Source organism: Mauremys reevesii, linkage group 13 (genome assembly GCF_016161935.1).
Source record: "Mauremys reevesii isolate NIE-2019 linkage group 13, ASM1616193v1, whole genome shotgun sequence".
Taxonomy (NCBI): Eukaryota; Metazoa; Chordata; order Testudines; family Geoemydidae; genus Mauremys; species Mauremys reevesii.
Window position 1 is genome coordinate 45,716,250 of NC_052635.1, and position 25,160 is coordinate 45,741,409.

Consider the following 25,160-nt stretch of genomic DNA (forward strand, 5'->3'; position numbering starts at 1 on the left):
CACAGATGTGGACAATGTGCTGGGCTCTGAGACGACTGTGAATCCTCCTTGTCCTATTCTCTCCTCCTTTGACCAGGGGAGGCAGCACCAGGCAGCATGGAGAGGCCAGGGTGTCAGCAGCCAGGTCACCAGCGTTCTCTCTGTCACTGATTCACTGGGGGACCACGGGAAGGTCACTTACACCATGTGCCTTGGATCTCCCTCTCTTTAAAAAGGGGATAATGGTACTTGAGACTCTTGAAGTGCTATAGGAGGACAAAGTATTTTATTTTGCATAGCCCTATGGAAGATAAGTCACACCTGGCCTAAGCCTGCTTATCTGTAGCTCGCCCTCCTCCCATATCCATGCATGCAGGCCAAGTACGTGGGCATGGGCCCCTATGCTGCCTGTTGGGTTGCCTAAACCCAAGGACAACACTGCCAAGGTGGATGTGGTGCTGAGCCTAGGAACTAGGAGAAGGCGAGAGTCCTATTCTCCAGGGCTTCTCCGGAATCCCACCTTCCCCAGAGGAGGTGGCAAAGCACAGTTGTTCCGCAGCTGCCAGTGGCATCCACAATTCTCTTCCTCACCCGCCACCCTCTATTGGCATGTTGAAAAATGGGCCGGGGGTTTCCACCCCCATGCAGATGGAAGGATGGGGGTGGGAAGAGAAGGACTTAGGGCAACCTCCCATCATTGCAGCCACCATGCTGAAAAGAAGCCAGTGAAGTAAGGACAGGCAGTGAAACAGCTGCTGCTCACCTCAGCGGACAAGGCTGATTCACTACTTAGACAAACCGCTCGCAGTCTGGAAGTGCACAACTGCAACAGCATCCCTGGAGGGGAAAGAACCAGCTTGGCCTTGCTGTCGGGCCCTTTGTGCGCCTCCCAACTGCCCCATCACCCTGCCCAATACTAAAGTACCTAGAAAAGGAAAACCAAGTCAGGCAGCTACCCGGCTTCAGTCAGCCCCCGGCGTCAGCCCCATGCGCTGAAATTAGGGCCCAATCCTAGAAGGTGCTGATCTCCCTCATCTCCCCTTGCTTACAGTCAGAGAGCGCTCAGCAGCTGCAGGAGCGGCCTCCAAACAAAGCAACACAATCTGCGGCCCCATCACATCAGAAACAGAGGCCCTCAACTCTTCTCGAAGGCCACGTGCCTGGGGAAGCCTCTTGAGAAATGGGAGCCGAAGGAAGGCACAGGTCCCGTAGACTAACCCATCTCTTCGCTGGCTTACACGCCTGAAGGGACAAGCCAACGTGCTCGACAAATCTTTGCCCAAATAAACAGAGCGCTGCACTCGGACAATACCTGCCGCCTGAGAATCTCACCATCCTTTGACAAGGTTAATGACTGAAGGTTCAACACCCAGAGAGGAATTATTCCAAGTTTTACAGATGGCAGAGCTGAGACAGAGGTTAAGTGATTTGCCCAAAGAGACAGCGAGTTAGTGCCAGAGTTGAGAAGAGAACCCGACTTTTCTGACTCCTTGTTTGATGCTTTTACTAGACAATACTGCCTTTATCTCCGAGGATACGGTTCTTTCATGCGATACTCGCAGGACAAGCACTCATTTTGGTCAGCTCCCTTAGCTAGCACAGTCCTAGCACAGCCCTAGAGTGTGGGTCCCACCAAGCAAAGCTAACACTCAAATCGACAGGCACCTGGTCATGCACACATGAATATTTTTCACCCCTTAGCAGCCTTGCAATGCTGCCAAGGGTAGCTGCAGTCCAAAAGCATAAACACAGTGGAGGGTATGCACTACAGTACGCTTACAGATTCTGCTTTTGCTGCACAGAGCTAACCCTATGTCTACTCCCATCTGTTTTTGGAAGGCCCAGTGCTTTGGGACCGTATAATACAGATACAGCCTTTAGTACAGGGATCGGCAACCTTTGGCACGCGGCCCGTCAGAGTAAGCCCCTGGCGGGCCAAGACGGTTTGTTTACCTGCAGCGTCCGCAGGTTCGGCTGATCGCAGCTCTCACTGGCCGCGGTTCACCGTCCCAGGCCAATGGGAGCTGCAGGAAGTGGCACGGGTCGAGGGATGTGCTGGCGGGTGCTTCCCGCAGCCCCCAATGCCTGGTGCAGCAAACTGCAGCCAGTGGGAGCTGTGGTCGGCCGAACCTGTGGATGCTGCAGGTAAACAAACTGGCCCAGCCCACCAGGGGCTTACCATGACAGGCCATATGCCAAAGGCTCCTAATCCCTGCTTTAGTATCAACGTACCAGTGTGAATAGGTAAATATTATGTCTATGTAGCACCAGAGAGCCGAGTCCCCAGCCTCACATCATAGGCAGCTTTCTTCCTGAAAGTTTTCAGTCAGATTTCCTCAAGGCCCATCATGTGTCCAGACGGCCTTGTACAATAATTCCACAAAATACAAATCACAACAGTAAGAACACTCAAACCACAAAAAATGATCCCAGAACCCACGATGAGGTAACGCTCTCATCTGGCCTCAAATTCTATGAATTTAAGAAAAAACAGAAGACCAAGGCAGGAGTGAGGAGTGGGAGGGAAATCCTACGTCTGTTGACAAAAGGATGATTATTTTTGAGATAAATCACTTTTGGGAGGCTGGAGTCGGCATTATGAATCAGGGTCATCTGACATTTTAAAATGTAATGGCTGACTCTGCTTACCATTATTTACATGAGGAGTCTCTCCTCCTGCGAGTACCTCATGAAAGTCAGTGGGGCTCATTGCATGCATAAGGGCATGTCGCACAATTAAGGATTTGCAGGATCAAGTCCTTAAATGGACTTTGAAATGTGCAATTAAGCTCCTGGCCAATAAAGCTATTGACCCAAGCCCCTGCAGCTGTTCTCTAAGGTAGAAACACAGCAGTGCTGCACAGAGGACAAGCTTCACAGGCCATAGCAGCTTTACATTATTAGCATGTGTCCAGAGTACAGAAAGACCCTGGCACGATGAGAATTAGCGGGGAAAGCATGCAAAGATAGGTGCTAATCAAGTATGAAAATAGTTCATTGCTGTTGATTTTTCTCCCCTATGATTGTTTTTGGTGGCGGGAACAAGGACTTACATCCAGCTAGGCTGCAAGACTACATGAAATAAAATTCACTATGAGATGAAATTCTATAGGGTGTGTAAAATAGGAGGTCAGACCAGATAATCTAATGGTCCCTTCTGGTGAAAAATAAAATCAATGAACATAAATCTACATTTAAGAAATAGCAGCTTGAAAGAGAGGAGCCCACAAAATCTCCCAAAATCTCGGCTCAACTTTTTGCTGTTATTTAAGGAGGAGAAAGAGAGGAAGGGTCCATGCCGGGCACCACCGCCGTCAGCTGGACTGGCTGACACAGCTCTCAGGGATTCGGGGCAGAGGGCGTTATTGAAAAAAAAAAGACTTTCTTCTTATAAAGATTTCTACAACAGCACAAGCAACCACAGAGGTAAACTTCAATGAGAGCTGCAGTCAGCCCAGGACAGTATCATGGGAGGCTAATAATGATAAAGCACTAATGATCCTAGAAGAACTTTTCAAACGCGAACTGAGCACGAAAACTCATGGCCAGCAATTCAGCACCAGAAGACCATGAGGTGGGCAGGCTCTGAGTGACAGCTTTTGCTAATGGATGGGTGTGTGTGGGGGGGGGGGGGGGGAGAGTTTGGATTTTTGAAGAGCCACACTGGATTTATGAAGGTTAGTCTCAGAATGGCCAGGGCTAAGGGCACAGAAGAACAAACACTTCCGACTGCAGTGCTTACTGTTCCACGTAGGGTGGGGTTTTTATGCTGGCCTAACTCTGCTCCCCTGGAAGTCCATGGGGAAAATCCTGAATGATTGTCACACAGAGCTGGGCCAACAGCAAGTGCTTAGTAGGTGCCTGGCGGCTTAGGCAGCATAGGTGCTTCTGTTTACACTAAAAATAAGTACAAAAAATAAATAGAAGTAATAAAGAAAGACACCTGTGGCTTTAAATGTTAGGTTGGCTTCCCATATCTTGAACCCTTCTCTTCGCACCATGGAAAACTGGTTGAAACTTTGAGATTCAGAAATTTGATTGTTATTTTGTGCCTCCCTTCTGCTGACTGAGACAATAGAACTGTTTCTGCTGAACAGAGTTTATTTTTAAAACAGGAGCCAGGCACTGTTAGAGAGGTTTCTGATGCAAACATTGGGCTGGAAACAGCAAGGTAGCAGTTCCGGTGAAAATACTCATTGTTACGTTTATAGAAAGCCAGATTGCAAAATACTGAGTCGTGCTGTTCGCCAGGAAGGTGCTTTTAGAGAGATGTTTGGTAGTTACTAGAATCATTCACCTGCTTTGGAATTTTTTCCACCATAAGAGCAAGTCCATTTACACACAGTTTGATGTCCCAGATATATGCTGTTATTTCTGTGATCAGTCTCTCCATCCCTAACAACCTCAACTGCAGTGGTGTGGTCAGTAACCCTGGGAATTTCTACAAGAAGGTGGCTCACCCCCAAACAATCAGGGGCCTGACTTTTCTTCTCTCCCACCCCTCCACCCCAGGTGCTGAGCCTCCAGTTTCAACGGATTCCAAACTCAGCATTTCTGAAAACCAGGCACTAGGAAATTAAACAGCCCCCACTGTACTTAACATGGTGTCAACTGCAGGGCTGCGAAGTTCCACTCATAAGATGCCAAACACTATCAAGCTCAGCGGACCTCTCTATGCATTTAAGCCTAGGTGCTCCAATGGGTACAAATCTTAATTTGCACAAAGCTGATAGCCCGCATTGGCCAGTGACTAACACACGGGCATTTGTTAAGTAACCTGACCAACACACAGAGAATCTTGCCATTCCAGCAGTGCCAGCCTAACAGTCTGTGTACAATATTGAGGGTTATGAACAAAACTGGTTGATACAGGAGATGCAGCAATGTTTTTCAGTAGTTGACAAGGGAACACCTGAGTTTGCTTGGTAAGAAATGAACAGCACTTACTTTACAGAGACTCAGAAGAAGCCAGATAGCATGAAGAGCAGAAATCCATCCATATCCTCTTCCTTCCATATCCTTCCTTCCCTTCTATTCCTGCTCCCCTCGCACTGCGGAATGCGACTGTTCTGAACTACATAGTCTGGAGTTTTTCAAACATCTTGATTGTGCCTCTTTCTCAGGCGGCTCCTTTGTTCAACCCTGATTTTCAGCCAGAGATAGAGATGCCTTTGAGCTGAGACACCAGTCTAATACCACAACTCATTTCCTGGCCTGCAAAAGTCATCACATCACCCAACTGACTTACTTTCTCTCTACTCTGCTTTTGCAGAAAACAAGCAGGTGGATGGGATCAGTAGGACTATGTGCAACTGCGCCCTCTGCTGGCCATTCATCAGTACTTGACCTCATTTCTATAACTGATTATTCCTGGGGGAATTCTGCACCAAAAGTTAAAAAATTCTGCACACAATATTTTAAAATTCTGCAAATTTTATTTGTCAAAATAACACTACATAATCATGCCAGTTTCAATTATTTTGGTAATTTTATTTCAGAATACCTATCAGTAAGTATGTCTGTATCAATACAGACACATGCAAAAATTCCCCCAGGAGTACAGTTAAAGAAACCCCTATGACAACCCAGTTCCTGTTTCTCTGGCACCCCCCCTCCAAGCCCAGCCAGGTGGCCAGACATCCACAACCCCTCTCTCCCAGAGCTCAGTTGCAGGCCCCCACCAGCCAATACACCTGAACCCCGTACCCTCCCCCCAAGCCAGCTATGAGGTCTCTCCTTGCCCAGATATCCTTACCCCTTCTCCTCTTTCCCCTAGAGCCCAGCCATGGGACCCCACCCACCTTGACACCCACCCGCTACCCCTCAGAGCCCAGCTGTGGGCCCATCTCAGCCCAGACACCCACCCCCTCCCTTCAGAGCCCATGGATCCAGAGGGAGAAACCGCCTGATGCTGGGTCCCAAGTTTGTGTGGTTTCCTGCATGCTGCCCTCTCCTTCCCACAGTGTGTGCTGGGAACTGCAGCTTCTAGAAACTCTCACCTCCCCCCCCCCCAGTGTCTTCTATGTGTGAGCTGGGCTTTGCCAGGTTCAGCATCCCCTAGTGGTGGCCAGCAGCACTGCAGCTCATTGTCGGGGGGGGGGGGGGGGGATTCTGCATGCACAACATTAATTTCTGCAACATTCTGCATTGCGCAGTGGCACAGAATTCCCCCAGGAGTATAACACACCTGTAGGAGTCTGCTTTATTTGTTTTGTAGATTAATATAGTGAAAAAGAAGAAGTTGCATTTTGTGATCCTTCACAATGAACAATACTGTATCAAAAGGTTTTACAAACAGAGATTGCTTTATCCAGCACTGACATGCGACTGTCTCAAGGTGAAATTGTTTAGGACAGTACGTGAGGAGGCAACTAAAACCACTGAGAAAATTCAAGGGACTCAAAATGCAGCTATGCTTATTGGACAATGGAACTAACATGCCCACTCTCACAAAATAAATAAATAAAAGATGGCATGCCCGTGAATACTGGCAAAAGATAAGCACCTGTGCAAGACTCCTCCACCTTGACAACTTTTCCAGTACCGGATCTCTCCAACAGAGACAGGTAACCATGTGGAGCTGTGACTCTTATCACAAATTGTCACAAAGAGCACCCATAGGAGACCACTAACTGTAACGTGGGAGCTACATGCACTAACCTTCTTCACTGCCTGTCTCCCATTTCCCACCCCAAACCAGCTCGGAATTAACCCAATGCAGAAAGAAGACCCATACTTAGTCACAGAATGATAATGCTTGCGATGCTGGTGCTGATTAGTAGCAGGCTTGGAATGATACTGATGTGTTCAAAACAAAATCCACATCACCTTCATTTACACTGTAAACAGAAGAGATGAAACTTCAGCTCCTGTTTAGGGTCTTATGATAGTGCCGCTACTGTAGGATCGAGTGCTTCTCAGGAAAGGACAATCACGAAAGATTTAGTTTTCTTCCTGCATCCTGAAGTAGCCAAGAATTTTGCAGGTTTTTTTAAATGCATTTTCTCTCTCGGCCTTGTCCTCACTTCCTTTTCTGTCTCCTTTGTTACTCTTAAGTCACAGGGGGGAACTTCCACACCTCGGTCTGAGGCTGTGAAAGCTGTGGTCATTTTAATCACCCCTGCAGTGAATTTAATTGCCCTGACCTGTAGCCAAGGAAGCACTGTCTCCCGCTCTTGTGACTGTTACCCTTGAGGTTGACAGCTCTGTAATCCTTCAAAGGCATCTGAGAGGTGGAGATAAAAAGGCAAAACAAGTCTCTAAGATAAAAGGGGACGGATATCTTTTACTTAAAAAAAAAAAGTTCTCAAGACACCTGCAAAAATTACAGAATCAGAAAATAAAGGTCCACAGAAAAATACTCAAATGTATAGGCCACTGCCTAACACAAAATGCCTGACAGAATCAACACCTTCTCTACAGCAAGAACCAGCCACCACTGACAGAACCTGTCTGGGAGATTTTCAACTGCCTGAGATTGTCTGTACCCACTGCAGGGCAGGAGAGTCTGCTCTCGGGGTTGCATGAGCTCTTTCACAGGGATAGCTGTGTGTGGTGGGTACACCTGGACCTCGGGTCGTTTTGTATGGTTCTGTGGTGTTTCATAACAAGGAGAACCTACTCGTTCAAATAGATATCTAGAGCAGAAAAACTCAAAGCAGCCAGAGTGAAAGCAAAAGGCTGCCCGTAGTACTGTTCCTGGCCAGCAGGTATGTAGCGGACCAGTTATGTACATAGCGGTTTATGTGGTTGCCGCATTCCCCTAACTCTGGCCCTCGGTGCTGTGATTTGGAATGGGGCAGCATACCATACTGTCACCATTAGCACGCAGGCTGGCTTCACGGGGAGGCCTAAACCTTTTCTACAAGGTTGGGACCCAGTAATACTTTTGCAGTCAGCTGGCAATAGTGCAAGGCCTGGGGATCTCAGAACTGAACACTGCCCCACCTCTTCTCTTTCTGTTCAGTGTGCTGGCGCTGTGAAGAGCTACACTAAATATCACAGCAACATCAGAACTAATAGGGACAAACCCAGCATTGACGCCTGTGTCCCTGAGTGACGCCCAGAGCCAAGGGCAGCAGGATGCTGATAGCTGAAGCGACCTGCCCTGGTTTTCACCAAAACCAGACTGTCCTTTCTGCAGAGCTGGAACGTGTTTGGGACTCAGTTCCCAGCCTAGTGGATAAACACACGGAGACTCAGTGGGTTGTGCCTCTAAGGCAGAGTGACAGGCCCTGGGGCTCCCCTGGCTCTTCCCACCAGCTGATCTGTGGACAACCATGGTATCACCCGGGTGGCTATAGACTCTCTGGATGGAGAGAACTACCATGGTGATAACTGGGAAAAGGGAACAAAAGCAGGACGCAGGGGCCTTATTTTGTATAGCAGGTCAATGTAAGCAGCTTGGGTCTTCTGAACACCTTCAGGACTGAGCAAGTACTCGCTCCCCCCAGGAATGCTCAGCTCAGACAGCACCTGGTTTTCTGGAGAACTGCTGCTTTTCACCCCAGTTTCACAGCTGGGTTGCCCAAGACCCAGAGGTGATGGCACAGCTCATCCCGGTTCCAATGCACTGAGTGCTGGCTCAGACATAATGGAAACCAGTACATCACATCGACAACTTTCCTTGGAGACTAGAACTCAGTCATTTTCTTGTGTGTCTCTGCTTTCTTCTGCTCCTGCTGCAGGCTGGCCTCCTGGGCCCGCAGCTGCCCCAGCTGCCTGTGGGCACCAGCTAGTTTCTCCTCCAGCTGGGCCGTGGCAATACTGTGCCTGAAAGCAGAAGACAGGCACATTAAGGATATCTAGCATGTTAAGAACAAAGGCTCCTCATTAACATCTCCATTTTACTGCTAGGAATCCCAGTCTCAGCAGTGGGTGGATGTAAATGATCCACTGAGAGCCATGAAGTGTCAGATGATATGCAAACCATGAGCCAGAGAACTGCGATTGTTCTTGCCACAATACTCATCACAGAAATGCTATAAGCATGGCCCCAATCAGTATAAAAAAAATGAAGAAAAAATTCTGCAGGACTCTGGAGGGTTCTCCACCTTCCTCGATTTGAATTCTGGCCCGGGGTCCTTGCCTTCTCAAGGCAGCAATCAGAGACACAATCTGGTCCAAGTCACGGCTTGGAAGCTTTTGCCTACCACTTTATTCTAGGCCTCCTCCCATGCCAGTGGTTAGAGTAGGAACAGTGACAAACACCTTAGTATAAGCTCAGCTCTTCTCCTACAGACAGCCACCTCATAGAATCATAGGACTGGAAGGGACCTCGAGAGGTCATCCAGTCCAGTCCCCTGCGCTCATGGCAGGACAAGGTATTTTCTAGACCACCCCTGAGTCCCCATTCTGAGTCCCCTTCAAAATTGTTACTTTTTAATGTAACATAATCCAACTTTTCACTTTCAGCTCCCACCACCTGCATGATCTGTCCCCAGCCTAAGCAACAGGCAGCCCCAAATCATTCTGGAACCCCAACCAGGGATTTCCCCATACCGTCCAACATTGCGTGCCAGTGCCTCCTGGATTCCCCTGATAGTCTTCTGCGTTTGGTCAATCTTCTCCATTGTTTGGAAGAGGCGGACACTGAGGGCCTTCTTGGTGCTCTTACTGGCGTGGTAGATCTCCTTGTTGTTTCTCTCCACTGGTGTCATCCCTCCATCCTGCTCCCCAGAGCCCTTCCCCTGAAGCTTCTCATTCAGAAAGTCAAAGACATTGCGGGGGGGCTTGCGGCTCCCTGCAGAAGGACGGCCAGCATGGTTTGCCTTCACTCGCCGTTTCCTTGACTTGGCTGGATCCAGCTGCTTCTTCTGAAGGATCTCAGCACATTGGTCAAGGGACTTCCCTTTAGGCAGCACTATGGCTTGCACTGGCTCCACTCGGCCCTCAGCGTTCTTCCCCAAACCTGAGGGAGGAAGAAGGGCACCAGAGAGAAGTCAAATGCTAACAGTGGAGTCTCTCCATGCACCAATGATTCCTCCCATCCACCTTTGCACGGCCACCAGGCTCAGAACAACAGAAAACAGTCTGTTGGGGATCAATGCTGCTACCCTTGAAGACAACAGCAGTAGTGCTGGACTATATACTTGATGGTAAGGTTCACTGCTGAGTGACAAGATATAAGATGCACCTTCCCCCCATACACACCTGATTTACACCGTTACACACAAGAACCTCAATGATACAGAACAGGGTCGTGCAGCTGAGGTGTTGCAGTGAAGCCAGGCTTAGATTTGCACTGTCACCTCCTTGAGCAGAGAAAAGACATTCCCCTTCAAAAGCAGGTTCAGTCACTCCACAAGAACAGGAGGCAAACATGGGCAGCAGGCTGGCTTCCCAAGCCCACTGGGCTCAGCAGAACTTCAGTGCAAGTTGTCTTGAGTCAGAAGCTGGCTCCATAGGCTTTGAAGTCTGTGTTTGCGGCCAGAAGTCCCTGAGCCAGATTCCCCATTACCTAATGGCCTACAGGACAGCTGAATAGTTAAAGCTCTACTCTGACAGCTTTAATCATTTGGCCATTGCTTTAAAATCCCCTCCACTGATGTGTGCGTGTTGACGTTCACGTTCCGTGATACACCTGCATCCCCCCCAAACATCGGTATTAAGACTTTATCCCTTAACTGTACAAGGTCATTTTTCAGCACCACCACACATGCAATCCTGCATTTAGTACTGAATGCATACCCCATTCTGGGCCTGATCCAAGCAATGCTGATTAGACTTACTGTCACCCCATTCCTCCACTCTGCAGGAACAAGCCCCTGGTCCCTTTGTGAGGCCGGGATTAAGAGGCAGGCAACACATGCAGGGTCCTAGTCCTGCAGGGATTTTACTCTTCTGCCCTTACCTTTTCCAAACTCATATCCCATTTGAGCAAGTAGTTTGGAGCCGATGCCACGAGTATGGGCCTCCCAGCCACCAAAGGAGGAACTGCAAGCTGGAGCCCCTTCCCCATTCTCCAAGGGCCCTGAATCGATCACTGCAGCACAAAACAGAGATTGAGCGGTAAGGCTGGGGCAGCCAAGCAGCAAGTGAAAACCTCAGCAGGCGTGAAGCTGTGAGCAACGGCGCAAAAACCAGCAACCTCTCCCTCCACACAAGCAACTTCACAGCCTCTTCTTCAGTCCTCTGCAATACAATCAGTTCTGCCCCCAAAATAGTTCCTACTGAACAGCCACTCCCTAATCCATCAGACCAGGGGAGGAGCATGAGGATAAACAGGGTTTTAAATGCCGGTTTCATGGGGAGATCCCTATTTACTACACACAGAAACCCCTAAGTCAGGCAGAATCATCCAGCAGTGTTAGTAGATCCTTTCCATGCTCCTGGGGTCTGGATAGATTTCACAGCTTCATCAGGACAGAGTTCAGCATGCCGAAGAGCATCATTCTGTTCCGCCATCATACTTCTAACAGGTTCAATGGCACAGAGGAGCCTTTTATCTATTTACCTAAAATTAAGGATCCCTGTTTGTTTCTATGATGTGGTTAGGGCACTAACCTAGGACTGGGGAGAGCCAGATCCCTGCTCTGTCAGACTGCCAGTGTGACCTTCAGCAAGTCACCTAGGGTACTGAGGCACCCAGAGCAACCTGTACAGTGGTGATAACAGCACTGCCCTGCCTCACAGGAGAAGTGCATTAAAGATTTCAAGGTGCTCAGATATTACAGTGATGAGTGACATGTAACAATGTAAGACGAACAGATGTCCTGGCGTCCTGAGAACTTCCTTTGGAAATCTGAAGTCTCCTGGTTTTTCATTTCATTTTCAAAACTTTATTTTAGTAAATAAGTAGCTCGCCCAGAGTCACACAGCAAAACCGCAATAAGAACGCAGGGGTTCCTACTCCCAAACCCCATTTCACTCCAGTATACTCCCTAGTCCCATTGGGGGTGAAATATGTTTCTTTTTCATTGAAGCTATTTATCTGCATCAGTTTAGTGAAAATCATTAGCATGAAAACATCACAGAGATTTTAACTGGAGATAGTGATATGCATGATACTTGATGTCCTCTCATCTCCTCCTGCAGCAGAACAAGAGGTAAAAACATGGGTTCTACTAAGTTGGGCAGTGGTCCAAGAGGACCTGAATTAAAGGGCAGACCCTTGATCACTGACAGTTGCAGTTCACTCTCTGCCTTGTTTACCTTTAGCATAGCCAGAGTCATCTACGTTGTCTTCCTCAGACTCGGGGGAGGAAGAGTCTTCCGCGCTTCGTAGTGGTGGCATGATGCCATCTCCCTCCACGACAGCCTCCTTCAGCAGCAATGACTCAAACTTCACTGTGTAGTAACCACTGTCAACGTCTGAGAGAGGAAAAGCAATGGACCGCATGAGCAAATCTCCACGAAATTACTACTGGGGGAATTCTGCGCATCTGCGGACGTGCAGAATTCATCTGTCTCACATAATTTGGTATTTTCCCCGCATAAAAAAAACCTTTTGCCTAAGAAGTGATGCAGTTCTGCCTTTTGCCCACCAGAGGCCGCTGTGGCGCCATAACAGCCAGCTGCGTTCATGCCGGCTGTTCTAGCACCACAGCGGCCTCTGGTGGGTGAGAGGAGGAACTGCAGCACTACTTAGGTAAAATGTATTTTATGCAGGAAAATACAAAGTTCTATGCCCAGAATTCCCCCAGGAGTAGAGTTCATCACAGCACCCTGCCCGCGGAGCCAGGTTAGCACAGAGTGGGGCACACAGGGCTGCTGGGGGGTCACAGTGAGGGTGACAGACTGGAGCATGAGCTCAGGAGCTAGTGGGGTGACAGTGTTGAGCCTGGGGACAGGGGCTGCAGAGACCCATGAGGAGGAGAGGTGCAGTGACTGAGTGGGAGAGGCTTGGGGTCAGCATGCGGGAGGCTTCCCAATACCCTAACAATCCCTCCCCTCACCACCAGAAAAACCTCCCACCCACACCCAACACCCTCCAGGTTCACTCCTAGCCTCCCTCCTTCTCCCTCAGCAATTCCGTTACCCCTAACCCCCAAAGCCTTTGCACTGCTTCTGACAGGTGCAGGAAATACAGTTCTGTGTTGTAACTTAAATGAATTACACAAAGTTCTGTATGAATATGCCTAGTAAGGAATCTATTTGTCAAAAAACAATTACCAGAATTTTTTTTGCCTGTATTGTTACAGACATACTTGCTGACAGATATTTTGAAATAAATTACCAAAATAAGTGTAACTGGCATAATTATGTTATTTTGACAAATACAATATGTAGAATTTTCAAATATTATGGGCAGACTTTTTAATTTTTTGGTGCAGAATTCCCCCAAGAGTACGAAATGTAACTAGAGGACCATGTTCATCCCATCTTAGCTAATCGCACGGATTTCAGTGGAATGACACCTCGGATGAGTTTGGTCCAGGAACATCTATTTAGGGTTTTCTGTTGGAAGGTGGAACCATCACCACCCACTGCTACCATCAGATACTGCCACATGGTACAAACACAGAGCTAGGGTCATAGTAAACAGCACTAGGGTCATCACTTATCTTCAGTTTCTAATGGTATCAGTGTGTTTCACAGCATCTGAGCACATTAGTCAGAGTTTGTTCTTACAGGGGAAGGAGGATAGATTTGGGGAAATATAAGAAATGCTACTTCACAGCAGCTTTGAGATGAAGCATGAGGTACAAATCCAACCTCCCCCCACACACAGAGTGAAGCACCAGTCTAGCACTCCTCTCAGTGACTGGTATGCAGACGAAGTTCTCTGGCTTTGTTTAAACTAGAACTGGATTAAAACAAATGCCAGTGGTTCCAAGTATCTAATTTCAGTATTTGACAAGATATCAGGAATGATATTTGGACAAAGCTGAACAGGAGGTAGGAAAATAAAGCACAATTCACTGAACATCTAGTTGTTTGTATTGATTCTTTCATTCTCTTTTTCATTTTTATGTCCTCTATTCTGCTACTATTCCCTTCTCCCAGGTCTCCCCAACTTTCCCTGTAGACCCCTGCCACCACTTTTCTGCCCTCCCATCCCTAAAAGATCATCTGCCTTTGAGGATCTTAAAGCACTTGACAAACCATAATGAATTAAGCATCACAACATCGGAGGTCCCCCATAAGCCACACTCAAAGTCTGCGGCAGAGAACTCAGTTTTTTCAGACCCCCACCCCTGTGCTTTAGCCTACAAGACCATCTTTTGCTCTGTTTATGGCTTAGGGGTTTAGTTAAAATGAAGACTGAAGTACTTCAGTCTTCAACACCCACCCAGAGAAAACAAGACTCACCAGTGATTTTTGCAGCATACCATATTCCATCATGGTGCTTCGCCAAGCAGGCTGAGCCCACTTCTAGAGAGCTGAGATTGGGCTCCTGAAATGGATGAAGCTCATCCACAGATACCACTTGCCCGTGGGAAAACCTGCAAGGGATATAGGGAGAAGCAATCAGATCTGCCCTGGTCTGAAGGGGATTCTAGAAAAAGTTTCCTTCTCTTATGGAAGTATGGGCAAATTGTCTGCCCTGTCCTCACCAATAATCGTGAATACCTTACCACTAGAATAGTTTCAACTGCATAAAACTTATCCTTCACTGTGTCTTAAAAACAGACTGTTTTATAGCATTATTGTATTCTATTAAACAAGTGTCACATTCGCCCCCAGAAGCAGCCGCACTTCACAGGCCAGTGACAAATCCATTTAAAAAAAACAAACAAAAAAAAAACGACAAGGCTCACATCTTTTAGGATAAAATACACTAGCTAACTGCAAAGTTCTTATTAAGATGTGTTATTTTCCCTACAGTAGATTTTATTTTTTCCTCTTTAGCAAATATTCATTTAGCTACCGAATATATTAGAACTAATTCTTGTACTTTTCCCTCTAAGGATTTTCCATTGTCTCCCTGGGTTAGCTGAAGGAGTGTACACCCACCAACGCAGCACAGTAAAATGACAACACTTTAAACAAATAAAAAGTTGTTTGGCAAAATTACAGCTGATTTAAAAACCAAGTACGGTGAGATATTTACAAGTGAAAAGTTATTCCCACTGGCTGACATTGCCACTTATTGCCTTCTTACTACACAACAGAGATAAGCTTTTTTACCGACAATTCTCTTTAAATCTGCATTTGCCATCCAAGAAGAATGGACATGGCTTCAAGGACTTGTGAGTTGGGTAGAGATACAGCACTCGGACTCCTGCACTGCCATCTTCCAAACACTCTGTCCCCACAATCATGGCATTATGGTATTCCAGAGTACCCCATGGACTGTAGTACGGGGCTTTAACCTTCATCCCACTCACTTCCTCCTCCTCTTCCTCAGATGCTTCCTCCTCTTCGCTGTACTTTGATTCATTTTCCCCATCAGCCTCTCCATCTTCCTTTGGAGAGGCCTCGACTTCAGTACTCAATGGCTTGAGTTCAGCAATAGCTTCCTTAAAAGCAGCATACTCCTCATCATTGCAGGACCTGCCTGAATTACTGTCCTGTTTTAGGTGACCTGCTGGAGAAATGGAGGGTGCAGCTGTGTCTAAAGTGGCCAGTAGTTTACTCTTTTTCACTGACACCAGGCTGGATTCAGTCAGTTCTATCAATTGTTTCAAATCCTCCTGCAGTTGAATCAAGTCAGATTGCTGTGATGGATCCGTTCCCACCCCTAAAGCCAGCTCCACTTGCTGCAATTGTGCTTTATAGGTTTGAATTGCTGTTTCCAGACTCTCCTCATCCATTGTTATCACGCAAAAAGCTGTTTTGTTGATTCCTGTCTGGGAATTCAGTACATACTCAAGCAATTTACTAGATAGTAATGTAAAATATTGAATCTTTGTCCAAACTAGCTGTCAATCTTCTCAGTAGTCCTGTCTTTTCTTCCCTTTGGTGCAATCAAAGGGAGATCACTGCAGTGAACAAATATAATAAAGCTGTGTTAGAGAAAGGGTTCACAAGAAAGGTAGACATCCTAAATTGAACAAGGTATCTTTAATGCAGACAGCTACCACCACATGGCATTATACACACCTAGCACGAGTCATGTACATTCAACCTGACATACCGCATTTGCAAAACTGCAAATTAAAGTGCAAACTATTAAGCTTTTAACTTAGCTCAGGGAATTCAAGCATGATTAGTTATGATGAGAGAACAACATTAACATTGCTTCTCTGTCCCTTTAAACCTGCAGCCCCATGAAATGACACCATCACTGCCTACCTCTTCTTTAATCATATCTTTCTGCACACTTTGGCTCCCGCTCAATGGCATCTCACCCGCTGCGGAACTGGGGGCAAAAAACCTGTGCCGCTCTCAACCTGCACCTTTCTAATCCCTCCCAACAGGAGCCCCACGCTGCTTCCTACTCAAGGGGGAGGGGCACAGAGTCTACCCTACCACAGAGATGAGGTGCTTAAAATCCCCATCATAGAATCTCAGGGTTGGAAGGGACCTCAGGAGGTATCTAGTCCAACCCCCTGCTCAAAGCAGGACCAATTCCCAACTAAATCATCCCAGCCAGGGCTTTGTCAAGCCTGAACTTAAAAACCTCTAAGGAAGGAGATTCCACCACCTCCCTAGGTAACCCCTTCCAGTGCTTCACCATCCTCCTAGGGAAAAAGTTTTTCCTAATATCCAACCTAAACCTCCTCCACTGCAACTTGAGACCATTATTCCTTGTTCTGTCATCAGGTACCACTGAGAACAGTCTAGCTCCATCCTCTTTGGAACCCCCTTTCAGGTAGTTGAAAGCAGCTATCAAATCCCCCCTCATTATTCTCTTCTGCAGACTAAACAATCCCAGTTCCCTCAGCCTCTCCTCATAAGTCATGTGCTCCAGCCCCCTAATCATTTTTGTTGCCCTCCGCTGGATTCTTTCCAATTTTTCCACATCCGTCTTGTAGTGTGGGGCCCAAAACTGTCCAGATGAGGCCTCACCAATGTCGAATAGAGGAGAATGATCACGTCCCTCGATCTGCTGGCAATGCCCCTACTTATACAGCCCAAAATGCCTTTAGCCTTCTTGGCAACAAGGGCACACTGCTGACTCATATCCAGCTTCTCGTCCACTGTAACCCCTAGGTCCTGTTCTGCAGAACTGCTGCCCAGCCACTCGGTCCCCAGTCTGTAGCAGTGCATGGGATTCTTCCATCCTAAGTGCAGGACTCTGCACTTGTCCTTGTTGAACCTCATCAGGTTTCTTTTGACCCAATCCTCCCTTATTGCTTCCCGCTCACTGGGGTACAAAACAGGGGGAACAACTGCCAATACTCCCCAATGGGACCCAGCCCCCTCACCGAGCCATGGAGACCCCAGGGGAGCGGTAACTTCCAATCCCCTCATGGGACACCCCCCACCCCTGGAGACCCCAGGGGAGCGGTAACTTCCAATCCCCTCATGGGACACCCCCCACCCCCCAGCCATGGAGACCCCCGGGGAGTGGTAGCTTCCAATCCCCTCATGGGACACCCCCCACCCCCCAGCCATGGAGACCCCAGGGGAGTGGTAACTTCCAATCCCCTCATGGGACACCCCCCACCCCTGGAGACCCCAGGGGAGTGGTAACTTCCAATCCCCTCATGGGACACCCCCCCCCTCAGCCATGGAGACCCCCGGGGAGTGGTAGCTTCCAATCCCCTCATGGGACCCAGCAGCCATGGAGACCCCAGGGGATTGGTTACTCCCACCCCCTCATAGAGGCCCTGGAGGAGGCGTTACTCCCAACCCTCCGAAGGGAGCCCAGCCATGGAGGCCCCCCTCAAATGGGAACGCCCCCAACACCTCACTCACCTCAGGCCTCCACCTCCTGCTAAGCCACCACCAGGACACCCTCCATTGCCAGGGTTTCCGCCCCTCCCCACGGAGTCCAAACGATAGATACCGCCCGACTTCCGGCTAGAGCTGACTTCCGCCTCTGCCGCCATCTTGGACGAGAGGGCGAACAGTCCTCCAGCTCCTCCTCCACTGATATTTCCGGCTGGCTGAGGCCGGGACGCCTAACGTCGGGTGAGCGCGCGGAGCATTCTGGGAGTGGTAGTCCACTAGGCCTCCCGCTTCCGAGTCGCTGGCGCGGGCCGTCTGAGCCGGAGGAACTACGTTTCCCAGGGTGCCCGGCGGGACGGGGGTGCTGCCCACCCAGGTGGGGGCAGTGGGCGGCCGCGGGCTGCGGGGGAGCGGATACGAGCCGCAGCAGGAAGCGTGGGGGCTGCGGGGCCGCTGAGTGGCAGGAGGAGCCGCCGAGACCCGTCACCCAGGTAGGGGGCGGGGCCTTCACTGCCCCCCAGCCGCCGGCTCCTCGGGCTCCCCCTGCCTGCGGGCGGCAGCCCCGGGGCGCTGGGGGCGTGACCCGCTGCCGGGCCGGGCCTGGGTCGAGCTGGGTCTATGGGCAACGGCCCGATTCTCTGCAGCCTGGGCCAGGTGGCCCCGGGGGGGTGGGATCTGTGGGCCCCGGTTCTGCAGCTGGGGCCGTGGGGGGGGGGGTGGATCTCTGGGTCCCAGCCCTGCAACCTGAGCCAGGTGGCCCCGTGGGGGGTGGGGATCTGTGGGCCCCAGTTCTGCAGCTGGGGCCAGGTGGCCCGGGGGGGGGGGATCTCTGGGTCCCAGCCCTGCAGCCCGAGCCAGGTGGCCCTGGGGATGGACTGGTGGGTCCTGACTTAGATTTGGAGCTGAGGGGGCCCTGTGGGTCCTGGGACGAGATGCTGTGACCCCAGCCTGCGGCCGTTCCTGGAGAGCAATGCTCCACCCTTAGCCGAGCCGCTCACAGAGGCTCCCGGTCCCAGCTGAGTGACTTGTCCCCAGGAAGGTTTGTGGCGCGCTGGGACTGTAGATGCCACAGGCTGCCCTTGCGCATTAAGAGTAATCTCCATTCTGATCATGATGGGACCCAGTGCAAGGGGAGACCTGGAGTCTCAGGGCTGCATCCCCATAAGGGGTAGTTGCAACGTGTTCCATTTCACATGAGTCAGGTGTGGCCCTCTGGCTCCCAGGAAGAGGCCAACACCCCCCATCATAGGTGTGGAAGGGCAGGCGCCTTCGGTTATAGAGTTCAGCCTCCTGCTAACACAGGCAACCCCATCATATCATCCAATTCATAAACTTAAAGTAAACTTGGCCTTGGTTGGGCAAAGTGTTTGTGCACACCCTGCTATGCAGACTTCACGGAAGAGTGCTTGTTTGTACACCAGCCATCTGGCTCTGTCTGTTCTGCCACCCTCACTCAGGGTACTGACTAGTCAGTTTCACTGTCTGGTCCTCATGCATTGTGATGTAATGCGTATACTGCAAACACGGCAAGAGGAGGTCCTGCCGAGGAATGTTTGAATTCTGACAAGAAACTGTTTTCATAGGCTTTTAAAACGTAGGTCCTGTCTGCTCAGTGTAATCATTAAGTATGTCTCCTCAGAGTCAGGGGTTGCCTTCTCATTCTTAGTCAAAATACCCCCTCTCTGCACATGTGTGGGTGCTATGCATCTGGCGGTCACCCTTCCTTTGTGGAGGTAGCTACATTTCAGAGAGCTATCTAGACAAACACTCATGAGTGCTCAGCTCCCATTTAGTCACCAGAATACGTGGCTAGATTTTCAAAAATGCTCAGCATGAGGGGTGCACATTAGGTGCTGAGCTCTTTTGAAAATCTGGCCACGAGTGTCGTGATAGAAGCTGCTGGGTGCTGAGCACATTTGAAAATCTGGGCCTATTTAGATGCCTAAACAAGAGTTGAACTCTTTTGAAAATCCACCCCCAAGTATTGTTTGAGCACTTGAAAATCTGGCCTTGAGTTCTTTTTAAGGTCAGTCTCCTAGAGTCTGTGATTTGCTCTGGGATCCCCCAAGGTGAGGTGCTATATAAATATAAAATTGTATTATCATCTGGCAGTGAACAGAATCATACAGTTGAATGGAAGGCCCTGGGAAGACTCATTTGCTGATAATGTCTTGATATTTGTTGCAGGAGCAGGAGCAGGATGTATACACTGCTGTCTGGACTTTATAAGTACATGTTCCGTAGGGATGAGTACTGCATTTTGATCCTTGGGCTGGACAATGCGGGGAAAACGGTATGTGCTTTTAGTTACCTGTTAACACGGAGGGCACATGCAGCCCCACTCACTTCTCCCCAAAACCACATGGCCAATTTCTTCCCTGTTGTCACTTCAGTTGTTTCAGTGGTGTTATCCCAAGTATGAATTTGACCCCTATGCATCTAATTTTAGTACAATAAGCCTTCAGAGAGACACAAGCATGGGCTTCGTTAAGCACATAATCAGCTGTGAACTCTTCCATGGCTCTGTGCTATAATGGGAAAACTAAGGGCTATGTTGTGTTCTAAGATTTCATGGAGAATCCTGATCCAATAGGGGGAGAACAGGTCTTGGATAGGATTGTCCTTGCCAATAAAGTGTATATAATACTAGCTAGTTTTATTTCTTCTTCCCTTTCAGACCTTCCTTGAGCAGACTAAAACCAGATTTAACAGGACCTACAAGGGGATGAGCTTATCCAAAATCACTACCACTGTGGGCTTAAACAGTAAGTGGATCTGTTTAGGATCTGTTTAGAGGTTCCTCCTACTAGTTAGACAACTAGTGATCATTCTAAGAGTTTACACTGTGAAAATAGTTCCTGATAAGAGGAATCCTACCAACACCCTACCTGCCCACACACGCTTTAAAGAGCAAATGGATTTCTCCATCAGATGGAGAAAACATGCTGGATCTGAAGGCAAGTGTGCCCCCTTTAATGATACTAAGCCAAATTTGGCCCTGTAACACCATTGAAGTTAGTTAGCCTGATTCAGATCTTATTTACACTGGTGTAACTCCACTGAAATCAATGGGTTTGTATCTGCTGATACCTAGGTGAATTTAACCCGCTAATGATAGGTGCTGCTATCCTTCTGAGGATTAAAAGTGTGTGTGATGACTCTTCCAACCTGCCTCCCCTCTTGTGGGACTCTGCCTGCTTTAGAGAATAATCAGTCTGCATTGGGTTATTTTTTCTTTTTTCCCTGCTCTAGTTGGTACTATTGATGTGGGCAAAGCCCGGCTAATGTTCTGGGATCTTGGAGGGCAGGACGAGCTGCAGTCCCTCTGGGACAAGGTAGGGGAAATAACTTTTCTATTTTAAATGTTTTATGTCTCAGAGTTGCAGAGAAACAAGGTTACTTTATAATTAGCCAGCCCTGCTCCTTAGCACTGACCTTTGTGCTGTTGTTCCACTTGTCTGTTTGAGACAGTCACAAAAATTAATATTTAACAGTTACACATAGTTTTACAGACACTAACTACTTCTCCCAGCATCCATGTCAGGTAAGTACCACTATTATCATCCCTATGTAACAAGTAGAGGAAATTGGGACAGAGCTTAATTAACCCAGAGGTTGTTATGTCCACAAAACCACAGAGAGATGTGGTAGCCTAGACACATAGCTTCTTAAAAGATATGTTGTTAAATGTAAAATAGGGATATTGATACTGACTTTCATTATATAGTGCTTCTCATCCATAATCTCAAAGTGCTTTACAAGAGCTACGTATTATTGCTCAAACAGGAGCTACGGCTTTGATGCAAAAATTATTGGGGGAGCTTCTCTGGCCTGTACTACAGGAGGTCAAATAGTCCCTTGTGGCCTTAAAATCTATGAAAGCCAGTTTTAGAACTCAAGAATTCTTGGCTTGATCATGCCTCTTGGTTATTACAACACTGTGCAAAAGTAAAGTCTGTAACTGTTATCAGCACTAGTCTCCATCCCTAAGAGCCATGCGTGCTGGGCACTAACCTCTCCAGCAGAGTCCTGTGTTGTGTTATAAGCTGCATTGCCAGGAAGAATTATTACACATCCTTCACAATGGCATCTGGCTGCTGTCCAATGTAAACATTGAATAAATGTACCCGCTGGTCAGCCAGACAAGCCACCTTTACTGTTGGGTGTACTTGTCTGACAATAAACGGAGCCTCACGGCTGCCGGATCAATAGTCAACAAAACACTTGACTAAACATACTTTGTACCATGCTCTGAAAGCCACCCAGTCCACATTGGTGAACTGTTGGGTGAGGCCAGCTCAACAGGTTCAAATCTGTTTCCTGGAGTTTTGTCATCTCTACGTAGCCCTTTGTGAATTTGTGCATATCAGAAAACATCCGCACAGCTGAGTACCACTGTCGGGCTCTGCCTAAGAGCGCCTGTGGCACTGGAATAGCACAAGGTACTGTAAGTCGTGATTGAGGTGTATTGGCAGAATTCAGTAGGAGACCCATCACTGGAGGAGCAGGCAGTGCATCTTACCTGTCTGGATAGAGGAACTTCGGCAGATCCGTGTGGATGGAGCTTGCAAAATCAACTGCCGGCACAGTGCCTGGCTCTGGCTATTTGATCTCAGTCCGTCTCTTTCATGAGTACCAAAAATCATATTCAATTCACATCAACATTGAAAAGAAGCGAGCAGCCCCAGCTGTTATATGCTAATGCCTGTGCTGTGATTTCAGTACTATGCTGAATCCCATGGGGTCATCTATGTTATCGATTCCACTGATGAAGAGAGGCTCTCTGAATCTAAAAGAGCTTTTGGTGAGTATGCTGGGCTTTTACCGGTAGTTATGTACTTTTCATTATATCCTATGGAGACTTCCTCTTATTTCAGTCAACCTCCTTCCTACCACTCTCATTGAAATATACAGTTGATTTTATTATGCATGTGACCACCTCTGTGCGTATCATGGCTTGCAGACTGCGTGGTCGTTCTTCGCAGGTATACGTTTTGAAATCAGTGGGGCTGTTTGGGTGTGTTGCCTGGTCTGTCATTCAGACATTGTTATTGACAAAGCCTTTAGTTGTAGTCCCCTTTAGTTGTCCTGGATCTTTCCTTGGTCTTGTTTTCCTCGCCTATCAGCATTTTGTCCCTTATTCCAAACGTAGCAAATTTTTATAAACAGGTGTTAACCTAGCCAATTAATACCTGCATAAAATACTCACTATTGATCAAAGTAAAGGGTGGAAGTTGTGATGTTTTTGTACCACGATGAATTTGGCTCTAGAAGGTTTGGTTAAATTAAACAATGATGCATGTGGTGCCTTTCACTCCTTTCTGTCTATCCAGCCAATGTAATTTTTGTGTTTGGAGGAGTCTCTGTGTTCTAGAGTTATCTAGACATTGTCTGTTTCTGTGCCTTACAGAGAAAGTGGTCACCAGTGAAGCTCTGGAAGGGGTTCCCATACTGGTGTTAGCTAACAAGCAGGATGTAGAGGTAAGATCATCTCCTGAGGTTCCACCCCCGTGGATTGTGTTCTCAACTGAGCAAATATTATTTTAGCTCAAAAAAGGTGGGCCGTGTCTTCACTCTGCATTTGTTTCATGCTCTTAGGCTGGTCTCTAATAGCAAGAAAGCACTGCCATTGCTTAGCAGATGTAATTGCTGTGAATTTAATTTTCAAGTATTTTCCTCTCCCCCCCCATTGTAAAATGACTCTATAGCAAATATTTCCATCTTTGCAGTAGCTGTTGTGTACTTTATGTAAACACCAACACGGTACATGCGTTTTTTTAATAGTGACTTAATACAACTGATCCAACTTTTGATGAGTTATAATACCCAGTGAAACTGTTTGTGCTGTGCTCATGTAACATCATACCAGTGTGACAAATCATGTGATGAGATACTCTCATTCCTCTTTCCTTTAACCAGACCAGCACTACTCAATGAGACAGAGCTCTCCATCGGAAAAAGCTGTGAATTGCAGAGGATACAGCCTGTTTTTTTATTGGGTTTATAATTTCAAAACTTTCTTGGATATCTAGAATTACAGAATAGACCTACTGTAGTTTCAGATCAGATTGTGGATACTGTTTGGGTGACGGTTTGCTGTTTTAAGGAAATATAAGGGCTTGGCTACACTTACGGTTTGCAGTGCTGGTAGTTTGCAGCGCTGGTCATCCAGCTGTGTAGGAGCAGCGCTGGTGTGTGGCCACATTTGCAGCATTAGCAGCGTTGCTGGGAGCAATGCATTATGGGCAGCTATCCCAGCATTCAAGTGGCCGCAACGTGCTTTTCAAAAGAGGGGGGTGGAGTGGGGTCTAGTGTGACAGGGAGCGGGGGGAGAGAGAGAGGGGATTTTTGGAGCCAACACTGTGTGTTTAGCTTCCTGACTTGAAAAATCAGAACACGTTTCCAACCCCTTAGTCTTAACTCTTAATTGCAAAAAGCCTGCAGCTCCCCGCTGTTTCACTCCCTCCCTGCCTGCAATCTCATTTGATTGTTTACAGCCAGGTACAGATGATCACAGCAAACAGGAGCTCTGTTTGTTTTTTAGATAAGCAGTTCAACGGAGCTCTGATCGTCAGTTCTGTTGCATTCACTCTCCCTGCCTGCCTCTCATTTGATCGTTCACAGCCAGGTACAGATAGCTCCTGTTTGCTGTGATCAGTGTTTGTTTTTTTAGATTAGCAGTTCAACGGAGCTCGGATCGGTTCTGTTGCATTCACTCTCCCTGCCTGCCTCTCATTTGATTGTTTACAGCCAGGTACAGATGATCACAGCAAACAGGAGCTCTGTTCGGAGCTCGTTCACAACAAAACAAAGAGAGGCTGCATAACAAAACAAAGAGAGTAATTTATAAAAGCATTCTGGGATACACCTTATACCCTGGAGGCCAATCACAGCGCTGGTGTGTGGCCACACTTGATGACCAGCGCTGCAGCACCAGCGCTGGAATCCTTATTCCCCATGCTGAGTGAGGTGTACGGCCAGCGCTGCAGCCAGGGAGTTGCAGCGCTGGAAGTGCCCTGCAGGTGTGGCCACTTACTAATTGCAGCGCTGGTGGAGGCTTTCCAGCGCTGCAAATCGCCAGTGTAGCCATACCCTAAGACTTCACCCTTCTCTCTTTCCTTTTTGCATACGGTCTACCTGAATTCCAATTGATGCAGTACCACCAGTCGTCCTCTAGAGGGAGCCAGATACATTTAATAGGCACATAGGATTTTCAATACCAGCTCACTGGTTTAAAGGTCTCGTATCCTACTTCAAAGGAAGTTAATGCTGACTGCCCTCTGCCCCTGGGTAAAGCCCTAGCTAGGTCCCGCATCACTGTGACGTACCTTTCTGATCCGATGCCTTAGGGGATTTGATTATCCTTATTTTAGAACATCGGTACAGATGTTATCACTCTTTTAAATGTAACCATTTAAAAAATAATCTAGCCCTAATCAAGAGGCCACATGGTCGAGAAG

General features: G+C 48.0%; 3 protein-coding genes across 10 annotated transcripts in view; 1 reads left to right on the plus strand and 2 right to left on the minus strand.

Annotated features, from left to right (window-relative positions):
• LIME1 (Lck interacting transmembrane adaptor 1) overlaps positions 1 to 6,823 on the minus strand; it is a 26,527-nt gene extending 19,704 nt beyond the window's left edge. For both annotated transcript variants that reach the window (XM_039497738.1, XM_039497737.1), the window contains exons 1-2: positions 6,716 to 6,823; positions 4,927 to 5,121 (exon numbers count right to left, since the gene is read on the minus strand). The gene's annotated coding sequence lies outside the window, so the exon portion shown is untranslated. The remainder of the gene's footprint in view (positions 1 to 4,926; positions 5,122 to 6,715) is intronic.
• Positions 5,861 to 17,881, minus strand: ZGPAT (zinc finger CCCH-type and G-patch domain containing). 2 transcript variants are annotated; one of them, XM_039497735.1, is made up of 8 exons: positions 17,728 to 17,881; positions 15,052 to 15,845; positions 14,233 to 14,366; positions 12,133 to 12,291; positions 10,832 to 10,963; positions 9,481 to 9,889; positions 8,605 to 8,751; positions 5,861 to 7,204 (listed from the first exon to the last, which is right to left on the minus strand). In XM_039497735.1, exons 2-7 carry the CDS (start codon positions 15,675 to 15,677, stop codon positions 8,613 to 8,615), a joined length of 1,599 nt encoding a protein of 532 aa, XP_039353669.1. In that variant the 5' UTR covers positions 15,678 to 15,845; positions 17,728 to 17,881; the 3' UTR covers positions 5,861 to 7,204; positions 8,605 to 8,612. The 2 variants fall into 2 exon arrangements, with proteins under 2 accessions (XP_039353669.1, XP_039353668.1); XM_039497734.1 differs by lacking the exon at positions 5,861 to 7,204 and having other exon boundaries at positions 7,240 to 8,751.
• Positions 17,644 to 25,160, plus strand: part of ARFRP1 (ADP ribosylation factor related protein 1) — a 17,175-nt gene continuing 9,658 nt past the window's right edge. The window contains exons 1-6 of one of the 6 annotated variants that reach the window (XM_039497742.1): positions 17,644 to 17,943; positions 19,888 to 19,993; positions 20,378 to 20,465; positions 20,953 to 21,035; positions 22,423 to 22,504; positions 23,111 to 23,181. In XM_039497742.1, the coding sequence (XP_039353676.1) occupies positions 19,901 to 19,993; positions 20,378 to 20,465; positions 20,953 to 21,035; positions 22,423 to 22,504; positions 23,111 to 23,181 (417 nt within the window). In that variant the 5' untranslated portion in view covers positions 17,644 to 17,943; positions 19,888 to 19,900. Of the gene's footprint in view, positions 17,944 to 18,055; positions 18,192 to 18,232; positions 18,355 to 19,887; positions 19,994 to 20,377; positions 20,466 to 20,952; positions 21,036 to 22,422; positions 22,505 to 23,110; positions 23,182 to 25,160 lie in introns of those variants that run through there. The other 5 variants (XM_039497745.1, XM_039497741.1, XM_039497744.1 and 2 more) reach the window with 5 other exon arrangements.

Coding starts and splice junctions, on each gene's coding strand:
- ZGPAT (XM_039497735.1), bottom strand. CDS start 15,677: ATGGATGAGGAGAGTCTGGAAACAGCAATTCAAACCTATAAAGCACAA. Junction 14,367..15,051: donor AGATTTAAAGAGAATTGTCG/GTAAAAAAGCTT, acceptor TATCCCTTGCAG/GTTTTCCCACGGGCAAGTGG. Junction 10,964..12,132: donor TGACTCTGGCTATGCTAAAG/GTAAACAAGGCA, acceptor TTTGTGCTGCAG/TGATCGATTCAGGGCCCTTG.